The following is a 12,395-nucleotide window of genomic DNA, read 5'->3' on the forward strand; positions in this document are numbered from 1 at the left end:
TTAACAGCTGAGAAGTCCAACAGGCTGTTTTCACTTTTGTCCTCTTTTCTAATGGTTCCAAAGCATTCATCTGGGTAGTAGTATTCTTAGTGTACTACAACTGCCAGTTTTGCTGGAAACCAATACGTATTGGAAGCCATTTCTTTGACATGTGGCAGTCATGAATTATTTAACTTGAGGGAGGAATTGCATTTCTGTGCACAAAGATCTTTAAATAGTCAACATATTATGAGATATAGATGAAGAGTACTATGAATGCATTTTCAGGAACTTGTCATTTCTGTGCTTCCCATAAAACATACATCTTCTGCACCATTATGTGTGTAAAACATATTCACTTAGGTAGTGAGCCAAAAGGACTGCCTTCTCCATTCTGTCTTCTGTCTTATTCAACTCTTCTTCTTTACTCCCTGATCAAGAAGCCTCTGTTACTGACTATAACTTGTTTTGGCCCATATCTCGGTCTTGAACATGTGAGCCATGATTTTGTGTGTTTTAAATTATTGTTTTGTTGCTTGTCCATGTAAACTGCCTCTCCAGTTGCTTCGTTTGCTGGCTTCAGTTGACATATCCCCTGCCGTTCCCTGAATGCTGACACAGTGGCTTTTCATTCTCCATTGCTTTAGTCTGCATTCCCAAAGTGGACAGACTTGTTGAGAGATTTGCACTTCTTCCCCGTAAGAAGGCAGGTTTGGCGCTGGGGCCAGAGTTGAGGAGAACTGGGTTCTGTTCAAGCATATGTCAGCGCTTCAGGTTGTTCAGACACTGCTCTTTTGCCCTCCGTGGCGTGAGTTTCAAGAGTGTGTTGGGTTCTTCCGGGGAAGTACTGCAATGTGAGGACCTTTGGGAACTCCCGCTGACTTCCCAGCCACTCTGCCATCTGTGCTCCCCTCTCTTGAGCTGAGTGCTATAGCTTGAATAATTCTTTCTTTGACTAATGCGTAAAAGTTCTGCTTTCTGCAACCCTGCTTCCTAAAGAACAAAAATCTATCTCTATTTTCTTTACCTCCCCAGCTTCCTGTTTCCCAACCAGTGTCGATCATCCAAGGCGAGCCTCAATTACCTGTTGCAGCACCTTCTCTCCCTCAGCCTTCAGTTGCCCCGCCAGTCCCTGTCGGCTCTCATTTCCTACCCATGGGACAGCCCTTGACAACTTCCATGCTCCCCCAGTTCTCAGTCTCGCAGTTGCCCATAGCAACTCCTCACGTGTCAGTGGCTCAGCCAGGTTTCCAGTCGCTGCCCAATTCCATGGCAGCCAGCATGAATCAGCCCCTGCTCACGCTGGCAACATCTGCTGCGGCAGCCGCTGTCCCCGTAGGACCGACTGTTGTCCCTAGCCAGCTCCCTACGCTGATGCAGCCTGTGCCTCAGCTGCCCAGCCAGGTTCTCCCGCAGCTCCTGCAGCCAGCTGTCCAGTCCGTGGGATTGCCAGCCAGCATTGGACAAGCTGCTGAAGCTTCACTTCCTGCTGGAGATGCTCTTTACCAGGTATTGTTGCAAGCCAGCAGAGCTCCTCTCCCCATTTTTCACTTGTTCCTCTATGGTACCAGACCTGAACTGTGTGCCCTGGCCAGCTTACTCCTCACAGGAGAGCCACTGAGCCTCAGAGATGTGTTCTGTTTTGGGACAAAGGGCTATAAAAATAAAAAGTCCTTGGACTCCTTGTTATTTTAAGATTTTTTCTTAGTTGGCATTGGAATCGATCTAAGATGGCAGACGTTGCTGCAGACCTGTAGTCATCCACTGTGTGTGGAACTTGCACGTCCAAGAGATCCGTCAGCCTGGAAAAGTGCAGAGAGCTGAAACATTCCGATTGTGATTTTAAAAATGAGGGCCATGTTTTGGAAAGAGTATGTGGCAACATGTTCAGCAAACTCAGGGTTTCATTCATAGTCTGGAGGGAGGGAGGGAAATGTGAATTTTGTAGCAATAAGCCAGACTGCATGGATCTTAAACATGGAGTAAGTACCTGATGCTAGTCATGAAATGCCAGTGGTGGGCAAGGACTGCTTCAGCTGCCTTCTGCAATAGCTGTGAATATGACCAGCTAAACAGGACAAAGATGGTGACTCAGCACGTGATTGTCCTTCTAGAAGGAATATCATATAGATATAGACATATATGTGCTGGGATTATGCAACGTTGTAGAGCAGGAGCTGTGCATGGGAATGTCGCTTGGTTCCTGCACTCATCACCACAGGACAGAAAGACCAGAGGGGCGGGTTCTTCATATTAGTCTGAAGAATCAGCAGCAATTGTATAACCTGTTCTGTGTGGTGACCGTTCAGCTTAAATTCTACAAGGTCTTTTAAATCTCAGATCTTTATGTATTAAGTCAAGTAGGCAACAGGGGAGATGTGGAATTCCTTGCTAAAGACTTGACACCTCTCGGTGGGAATTTGCTGTTTGAAGCATGGTAGCTCATAAGCTGAGCTTTGCTATGTGAGCAATCTGCTCTGGGAAAGGGGTCTTTGAGTGTGCTTGAACAATACAGAGGGGAAGTGGCTGGAAAGTGCCCCTGGAATTGCGCGGGGCTTTTGTCCCCGCTGTTACTTTTGGTTGCTTATTTTGCACTGACAGGCACTAACTTGACTGCTTCATTTCTGTTGCAGGGCTTCCCATCTCGGCTGCCACCACAATACTCAGGGGACTCAAATGTTGCACCCTCCTCTGCTGTGGCCTCTGTGTGCATTCCTTCTGCCGTGCTGTCCCCTCCCTTACCCACAGATGCCATGGCTCAGCCAGGCTACCTTGCTGCTGTTGTGCAGCCCTACGTGGAGCAGAATGTTTTAGTTCCTGGGGGTGGCCTAGGAGGGCAGGTGCAGATGCCGCCGCCGCCTACAGTGAGTTTAGCGCAACAGGCCTCATCTGCCTCCTCCCAGCAGGTAGCTTTGGAGGTAAGTGCCCTGTGTTGGATGTAAGGTAACAAAACACCGGAGATGTTTGTGTTGCACAACAATGTTTGTGTGGGGAACTGACCCCTTCCCCGCTTGTCTTCAGGTGGATGTTAATGTTTCAAATGACCTTTTTCTTACAGCAGAATGTCTTGCCAATGTGGGGACCTTGTTGTCACTGGCTGTTCTGTTGGGAAGTGAGTGTGCCTCCTACAGGCAAAAACCTGTTAACACTTCACTTCTTGCTAGTACTGTAGATCCTTTTTTTTTTTTCTCCCATATAAAAGACAAATGGCAGCTGATAGCCCCTCGTTATACCCATTCCCTGCAGCATTGTTATTGCTGGGGAGAAATTCAAATTGTCTTTGTTCTGCATTGGCCTGGCTCTTGCACATTCTGTTAGTAAGATTTCTGACTGCATGGCAAATTGTAGTGACATGAAGTAGTAAATAGGAATGGCTGGCTTCCCCCCATCCGCTGCCCCTTTCCTCCCCAAGGTAATAATTTGCTTCACTGCAGTTTGCTTTAGAGTCTTTTGTAAATTCAAGCCACCTAAATTCCAGTTGTTTAAAGTTCTAGAGAGGTTGCTGTACAGCTGACTTGGGAAGGAACCTTGAAGACTATTTGGTGACTCAGAAAAGAACAGGATTTTCAGGGGATTCTTGATGTATGTTTCTACCACAGGGTACTCAGGGAGTCTCACAGACTGCTGCTTCAGAGTCTCTGCCATCAACACAGCCTGCTCAGTCTACTCCTTTGGCTTCCTCTATGGATAGGTAAGCATTGTCTTATTTCACTTAATTCAGTTTGACATGTTAAATTACTCTTCTTTTTCCCTAGGCATCTTTTTTTTTCCATTGAAGACGTTTTTGAGGATGTGAAAAAATAAACTTCCTAGAGGCAAAACAGGCTTAAAGAGCTGGAGACCGCTTTGTTTTGTAGCAGAATACAGAGAAAGTAAATAGAGTCATGTATAGTGATCTAGTGTAAACCCTTCTCTATTTAGTATGTCAGACAGATCTCCAGGGATGTTTTTTCTCTCTACTTTTGCCATCACAAAGTTCAAAACCTGAGTAACATGTTCAGAAGTCTTCAGAAGAAAAAAGTGTTCTGAAGATACGTGGTTTAGTATCTTAAATTATATAGATAAATAATTGCTATGGCAATTATTATCTGAGCAACTCTCTATGTTGAAAGGATTCTTCTCTCATGCTCTGCTGTTAACAGGCACCCACTGCTATCCTGAAGAGGAGAAGGGTAGGGTAAATGGTATTGTTGTTGCTGGTATGCTGGCCTGGGTACTAACTTAAAGCTGTTTTTATTTTTAGTGCACATTCTGATGTTGCTTCAGGGATGAGTGATGGCAATGAAAATGTTCCAACTTCTAGTGGAAGGCATGAAGGGAGGACCACCAAACGTCACATGCGGAGGTCTGTCCGCAGCCGCTCTCGCCATGAGAAGACTGCTAGGCCAAAACTGAGAATTCTCAATGTGAGTATGTTTTATTTTAGTGGCAGCATGGTACTGGTGATGCTTTTCTTGAGCTACAAAGGCAGATTTCTCTTGAAGAACATGTGCCTTTTATGGGCTCGTTTCATATGCTGCTGTTCTGTACCACCTCTTGTGAGCACATAAGATGTTTCTTCTGCTTCTGAAGTTGCTGTTGCAAAAGTCACCTATTAGGAATTTTGTGGAGTGTTACAGATGGCAAAATTAGCTTACTTAGTCGCTAGTGATTCTACAGACAATTCCATATCATTTGCCTTCTTATTCACAAAGTATGGCTAGTGACATAAATTTAGAGGCAAGAATTTAATGGGATAATTTCACTGATGTCTTTTGCGTATTTTCTGAGGTACTGGGGCAACGTCCTTAGCATCTTGCCTCTACAAAAACTAGGAGGGAAAAATGGAACTTCTAGAAAAAAGTGTAGACGACGCGAGCTTGAAGGCTTGAGTGACTGGTAGCTGCTCAAAAGGATGCTGCAGTACATGCACCAGATAATAGGCCAGGAAAGGAAAGCGTGGTGTTCTTGGAGCTGCGTGTTTGATTTGTCTCAATGAGCTTTAAGACACAAGGTTTGTATTCTCATATTTTCATTTGATTTTATTTGTTTTACTGTGCTTTAGGTTTCAAATAAAGGTGATCGGGTAGTGGAATGCCAGCTAGAGACACACAATCGGAAAATGGTTACTTTCAAATTTGACTTGGATGGTGACAACCCTGAGGAAATAGCTTCTATTATGGTAAGATATTTTGGAGTTGAAGAACTGAATCGAATCTTAGTCACAATATTACTAATATCACTATGAATAATTACTAATTATGTAGTAGTATAAGTATGTACTAGTGTAAGTATGTAAGCAGAAGTTCTGGGCAAAAAGACCAGTTGTCCCAAAGCTAGTATTGCATGCTCAGCTCACATGAAGACTTGTGTCTGTTTTTACCATAGTCATTCAGTTTTAGCAAATAAGCCTGCTTTTGTTTGTTTGCAGTCTAACTTTTGGAAAAATTACAAACAGCTTTCTAGAAGCACCAGGTTAAACAAATTCTGTTTGCTTTTTTAGACCAAAATATTGCTGAATCTTAAAAAACAAAACAAAAAAAAACAGAATATTGAAAATGAAAAACATAAATTAAGTGAACTATGCATCCAAACTGCAGTTGCCTAGGTTGAAAGTCTACAATAAAATTTAGACCAACTAAGTCTGGAATTTCCTGCTCATTGATTTATTGATTTCGGTTGAATACTGAAGAAACTTTTGACTGTAGGCCTTTCTAGTAGACTATAAGACTTTCTCCCCCTTTTCAATGAGTAGATTATTAGCCATATTCCATGTGGATTACAGGTTTGGCAACTGCTCATCTTAAAGCTTAGACCACTGCACACTTTAACTAGTACTGAACTGTGCATCGCAAGGTCTAATGTAAGCATACTTCTTTAAGCTCGTTTCCTCCAACAGCGATATGGCAGCGATATGTACTTTATATACCAAAACAAAGTAAACTTTGAAACTAAATAGGCTGAATGCTTTTCTTGCCTCTGTATAGGGAACACAATCCTTGCGTTTTTATGTCACCAAAACTGAGGAGTTAGTGATGTGAAACATACTTAGAAGAAGAGTTCTACATAGCATAGAATGAGAATAGCACATCCTCTAGTGTAGAATCTCCTCATTTTTATATTAATTTTCCTTAAATGTGATTGTAAATATGATATATGAGAATTAAGTTGCTAGTTTTCAATTTTACTGTGACAAACAAGGTTTCTGAGGTGAGTTTGGTGAAGGGAAAAAGAAAAAGTGAGATTGAATGTTGTTCCATAGCGAAGAATAAACCAGGGCAGCCATTTCTGTTTTGGAGATGATTTAAAAACAATTGTTCCTCTTTAAGAGGTCACCAGCTTTAGTTTTGTTGCATACAAATGGTGGAGGGAAGATGAATAATAACACTGAAAGTAAACAATACTGAATTAATATTCAGTATATATCCTTGAAAAAAAATGTGGAAAGTCATTGCTGCTTTGTTCTCTTTTCCAGGTGCAGAATGAGTTTATTTTAGCAACTGAGCGAGACTCATTTGTAGAACAGGTACGAGAAATTATCGAGAAAGCAGATGAAATGCTGAGTGAGGACGTAAGTGTGGAGCCAGAAGGTGATCAGGGTTTGGAGAGTATGCGGACAAAAGATGATGGCTACTTTCCAGGGTCACAGGTATGGAAAACAAACAAACCAAAAATCTTCAAAACAGATTGCTGTAGCTATCTATGTCTTCCATTTGGGGCAGTAGGGTTTTGTGAGTAGACATAGCTAGAAAATGACACTTTCTTTCACATAAAAAAGAAATGGAGGGAAAAACAAACAAAACAAAAGCAAACAAAAAAAACCCCACACAACCAGAGAAGGCTTCAGGTCGGAATGAAAACCTAAAGTTAATTTAGGAAGCTAAGTAGTAGATGCCCATGCTTTTCGACATGATCTGACGCTTTCTAAGCTGCTGAAGCTCCTAATAGCCTGCTAGGTAGGCAGTCTGAAAGCTGAAGTGCTGGAGCTTCTTGGGTTGGAGCTTTTCTGGGGGGAAGCAGGATGCTAAAACTGCCAGCTTTGTGCTGCTTACTAAACACCTGAGAGACGGAGCTCTGATCTTTTCCAGAGTGAAGCTACTAAGAGTTTGGTAGGCTAGGTTAGGACATGCAGGCTTTGAAATTGATTGCTGGGATAAGGAGGGGTGACATTTCTGGAGTCTCTGTATTATTTTCACCCAGAACTATTCCGAAACGTCCGTTTATTTGTTGCACGTTCAAGGAAATCAGTTGGACTGCCAGTTAGAAAAGGATATTTGCATCAGTTTGAGGATTGCTAAACCAAGAAGCTCTAAAAGCACAGTACTTAAAAGCACTGTTTCTGTCATTTAGCTGGGCAGAATTCTGCTAGCTTGATAACGGTACTTGGGTCTGTGGTACGGCCTACCCTGAATACCTCCATTTCAGTAAGCTAGCGTTTTAGGAACTATCTTGTGGGGTTGTGTTTCAGAATAGAACTTTAAATTTTATCTTACTTTACAGAAATTAGAGTTCAAACAGCCAGATCCTACATCTTCCATGCCACAAAGAACAGGTAAGTCTCTTGTGATTTTTTTTCTTCCCCACCAGTTACTTTTCTCAGCGGATGGGTGCAGCCACGTTTTTATTTTGTATGTTGGAGTGCACATTCCATATTGCGGATTGTGTATATTGTTACAACCATGTATCATTAAATATTCAACTTCTTTCCATTTAGGGGTTCCTCCTAGCTCCTTTACCCAGGTCGTCCATTCTGCAGGAAGACGGTTTATTGTCAGCCCTGTCCCTGAGAGTCGGTTAAAAGAACAGAGCTTTTTCAGCTCCGCTATTCCTGGAGGAACAGAAACTGCAGATATGGGTAAGTTAGCTAAAACTCTTAAAATCTGGTGGGTAATCCATGTTCATCCAAACCGTGATGATAATTAACTAAATTGACAAGTTCCTGAAGGCTTGAAGTAGTTCTGGAAGTAAGGACCTGGCTATGCTTTCAAGATGTGATTATAGTTTGGGTGATATTGTGTAGAAGTCTCTGAAAAGAAAGTCAGTGGGCTCTCTGTAAGACTCTTGAGCCTCAATTCTAGATTTTTATTGTGTGCCTGAATTTATAACTTTTTTGTCATTGCCTAGAGGTATTAATCCAGCAACAGGAGATAAACTGTCATGAACTTGCCAAGGTGTGTGTATTTACTCACTGACTGACACTTTTCTGTTCTTTCAGTTGCTGCATCTCCCTTACATGGTCCTGGAATGAATCTCTCCCACTCGGCATCGTCCCTGAGCTTGCAGCAGGCTTTCTCTGAGATCAGGCACGCTCAAGTGGCAGAAGGCCCTAGTACAGCTCCTCCAGTGTTCAACCAGACGGTACCACCGTTCCCACCTGCGCTTTCTACCATGGCAGGCAGTGGTGCTCCCTCAGCAGCAGTAGCTGCTCCTTCAATATCCGTTCCTTCCACCACAGGCGTTTCTGTTCCAGGTTCTGTTACTTTGCCTTCAGAAAGTGCAGCTGTTGGAGCTGCACCAAGCACAAGTGTCCCAAGCTCTGTTTCTCCACCTGCAGCCTCACAATCTGGACAGCAGTCGACTGCTGGAATGGCTTCCAGCGTGAGCGCCCCTGCTTCCTTCCCCCTACCCACTACATCCCAGCCTGCTCAGCCACTGCCTGGAGACATTGCCCCTAGTACCAGCACGCCGGCTTCTCTGGCACTGTCATCCACCCCGATTCCTGGCGTCACTGGTCCTGGTGTCGTTGCACCAGCTGTGACATCTCAATCTACTCCTCAGATTGTAAGTAGTTTGGCAGCGCCACAGATGTCTGTTACCCTGTCTGTGCCTCAGAATGTGGCTTTGCAGCTTCCTCAACTTAGTAGTAGTGGCTCTGTCTCCAGTCTGGCAGAAACAACAGTTGTAAGTGCTCCACAATCCCTCTCTGAAAGCGGGCAACCCGTAGATAAATCACAGCTCTGCAGTGCAGCTGGATTGTCTCTCCCAATCTCTGCACCTTTATCGTCTTCAGTAGCAACAAGCATATGTGGATCAGCCAGCCAGCCAGTGATACATCCTTTACTCATCCCAGCAGCAATTACATCAACACCTGGCCTACCCCCGATTCCAGGTGCAATGTCTACGCCTGTATTGCCCCAGGTGCCCTTACCTGGTGTCTTACCACAGCCTGTTACCAACTTGCCTGCCGTACAGCAAACACTGATACACAGTCAGCCTCAGCCAGCTCCATTACCCAACCAGCCCCATACTCACTGTCTGGAGGCTGATGCAGATGCTCAGTCTAAAGCACCCGGTATTGATGATATAAAGACCCTGGAAGAAAAGCTCCGCTCTCTCTTCAGTGAACACAGCAATGTTGGAACAGCACATCCGTCGGTATCTCTGGAGACATCACTGGTAATGGAAACTACTGTCATTCCTGGCATACCAACCACTGTGGTGGCACCAACCAAACCCCTGACATCCATTAGCACTTGTATACCACCGAGTAGTTTGCCTCTGGGACCCACGGGTTTGCCTGTGCTGACACCGGTTGCCACTCCTGGGCAAGTGATCACCCCGGCCAGCTATATTTCAGCATCAAGCAGCATTGCAACAGCAGTAGTGAAACCAGGGGCCTCTCCTTCAAAGCCGCCTCTAAGTAGGGTACCGGTAAGAAATGGATCTTTTGTATCAATTTTTAAAGACTGTAGAAAAAGGCTCTCTTGATCAGAATCCCTTTTTAAAGCAAAACATTTATTCAGGCAGGGGTGGATTTGCTTGATACGATATTTGAATGAAAGCTTTATCCTCTGGCTGACTTACCTTGAGAAGAATTTATTCTGTCTATATTGAAAAAAATGCCCAGTTCTGTACTGTGTCTGAGATACCTCTCTAGCATCATTGTTTTCTTCTCCTAAACTTTGAGGAGTGAAGCTTTTTTTTTTTTTGCAAATGGAAGCTTGAAAATCTTCCTTTAAATAGCTTTTTCTTTTATATATGATCACTAGACTGAACCAAGGGTGGTTATGTGTGGTTTCACAAAGTAGATGTGACAGTTTAGCTTTGCTTCTTATCATTAGTCTTGTGTTCCTTGAAGGCAAGGGTGGACCTGACTGTTCTTGAAAGTCCTCAGCTGTTTATGCGGTGCCTCGTTACTCTTTTCCTTGAGATGAGTTTGAGAGGTCTGAATACATGGAAGCTTAAACATAGCTTTTGTTGTTCTTGTTTGCTGAATCACATGCTTGAAAGAAATGCTCTTTCATAATGAGGTGATTTGTGATATGTGGCAATGCCTGAGACATTTTGTAGAAGTTGATATTTACTCACTACCCAGAAATGTCAGGATGTGAAAATAGAATTTTTTTTTTTTTGGAGACCTTCATTCCTGCATGTGAAATTATTTTTGGCCTGTTGAAAGTGCTAAGTGTAAATGAATTGAACAGACTTCTCAAGTCCTTAGCAAACCAAACACCTTAGTACCCATTAGTTTTGTAGTATCTTTTCCCAATGTGTTGTGTTGGTCTCTCTAGCCAACCTTTTTATTAACTGTTTTCAGGTTATTCTAATTAAGTTAATGCTCCTAGTATCTTTATGCATTAATAGTCATATTCCCTTGCATTTTACTGATGCAGTTTCCCCATACTTCCTCCATGGTTGTGCATGCAGTAGTAATAGAAGATTTTCTCCCTGTTATATTTGAGCCAGTGCTTCTTTTAGGACATGGAGATGAATGGAATTTACTCAGACTTTGTATTTTTACTCAGGCTTTTTGTAGACAGTTCTTTTTTTCCTGTCTGTGTTTCTCTGCTTTGATGCTTCTCCTCTAAGAAGCCCAGCCAAGTCTCTGGAGGCATCCTGCCCAGAGTGAAAATCATTGCTGCTGTATTTTTTTTTAACTAGAAGCAGAATCACTAACACTTTTTCCCCACGGGGAAATCTCATTGTATACTCTGATGTGGAGAGCAAGGCAATGAAAAAATAAATTCAGGTTTTTGGATTTATCCTAAAATAAATAATTTAAATGTTCCAAGGTTGAGTTAGGAAGCAGAGCTCTTCATCTGTGTGCCTTGCCAGCCAGACTCACATGATTCCTTTCCCAACCCTTTTTGCAAGAGTAAAGTTACAGGTGGGAAATGAATGTACCATTTCCTTGTGGTGACGGATATGTTTGTCTGAGACAAATCCAGAGATGATGTTGCTAAAGAATTGGAGAAATATTGTCATCAATTTCATAAGCAGTGAGAAGGTTGCTACAAATTAGAATAGTGTATTATTACACCAATACAAATAATTTGTAAGATATGGAGGGGAGTAGCAGCTGCCATAGCAATAAACTGAGATTTCAGCCTTTGCTGGAAAGTAGGAACTAGAGATGGAGGGGTGAAAGGGGCCAGTGGATGGATGGAGCAAAGAGTATGGATATTCTTGTCCATTTTTCTTTCTTCCACCCCACTGCAGTTGTTGTAAATGATCTACCTTTCTGCAACTAATGTAAATCATGTAAATGTAACACTTTTCTTGAAACTTAGACATATACTTCACTAAGGGACACCCTACTGTTCACATTCCTATCAACAAAATAATGGAGTTACCCAGTGTGGCATTTGTTTCCCTTTTAGATTGAGTTGTAGCTCAAAGTGGGAAATTTCTGCCATGGAGCAGAGAGGGAACACATCCCAAGAATGCTGGAAAAAACCCAGACATAGAGGAATTAATTTATGTTGAAATTGAGAGGGGAAAAAACAAAGATTTAAAAATAGGTAAAAAGTAGTCTTGGTTTAGAAACTGTTGGAGCTGTTAGAAACCTGTTAACTGCAAACCCATAATGATAAATACTTGGGTTTAAATGTAATTGCTATTTGGGGGTTTTGGTGTATGTTGTGGGAGAACTGTCTTTTCTCTGAAATCTACACTTATAAATTCTTGTGTGTTTTTCTTAGCTTTAGTTTAAGCACATTTTTTTCTTTTTTTTTCTTTTTTTTTTTTTTGAGCTTTAAAGAGCTTAACCCTTGGGTTTTCTGGGGAGGAGAAGGGGATTTTCTTTTTTATGGCCAGTTTGTTAACTTAGAGATTAAATGTATTTAGACTTGTGTTATGCATTTATTTAAGCCAGCTTTTGCCTCTTATTAATAAGCTATATTATGAATTTACCACAGTTTATCAAGTTAACGTGTGTTAGGAGAACAGGCAACACTCATGTGATGTCAAAGCTGAGCTAACGCAGCTGGACTTAGTCCCTGATGAAACGTTATTGGGAGTGTAGGTGGTCATGGGGGAGGTCTTCCCTGGGCACTTGTTACTGCACTTTGAACCACTAATTAAGCTGTGGTAACAGGACTGCAGGCTAGAGCAGTTTCTGCTTGATGAGGACTCAAGAAGACGTTGAGCCAGTTATCTGGCAGTGTTTGCTGTGATAAAGGAGAAGTCAGTTGACCAACACTAACTTATAAAGTTGT

General features: G+C 42.5%; 1 protein-coding gene across 5 annotated transcripts in view; it reads left to right on the top strand.

Moving 5' to 3' along the window:
- The window catches only part of WNK1 (WNK lysine deficient protein kinase 1), a 104,243-nt gene that overhangs the window by 72,758 nt on the left and 19,090 nt on the right, over positions 1-12,395 (top strand). For 4 of the 5 annotated variants that reach the window (XM_088521563.1, XM_088521566.1, XM_088521567.1 and 1 more), the window contains 9 exons: positions 1,015-1,488; positions 2,613-2,897; positions 3,579-3,670; positions 4,223-4,385; positions 5,024-5,140; positions 6,434-6,607; positions 7,459-7,510; positions 7,673-7,813; positions 8,174-9,609. In XM_088521563.1, the coding sequence (XP_088377689.1) occupies positions 1,015-1,488; positions 2,613-2,897; positions 3,579-3,670; positions 4,223-4,385; positions 5,024-5,140; positions 6,434-6,607; positions 7,459-7,510; positions 7,673-7,813; positions 8,174-9,609 (2,934 nt within the window). Of the gene's footprint in view, positions 1-1,014; positions 1,489-2,612; positions 2,898-3,037; positions 3,092-3,578; positions 3,671-4,222; positions 4,386-5,023; positions 5,141-6,433; positions 6,608-7,458; positions 7,511-7,672; positions 7,814-8,173; positions 9,610-12,395 lie in introns of all 5 variants that reach the window. The other variant, XM_088521562.1, reaches the window with a different exon arrangement.

This window comes from Tinamus guttatus, unplaced genomic scaffold, assembly GCF_059628265.1.
Source record: "Tinamus guttatus ecotype Peru unplaced genomic scaffold, ASM5962826v1 Tinamus_guttatus_pri_ptg000125l, whole genome shotgun sequence".
Taxonomy (NCBI): domain Eukaryota; kingdom Metazoa; phylum Chordata; class Aves; order Tinamiformes; family Tinamidae; genus Tinamus; species Tinamus guttatus.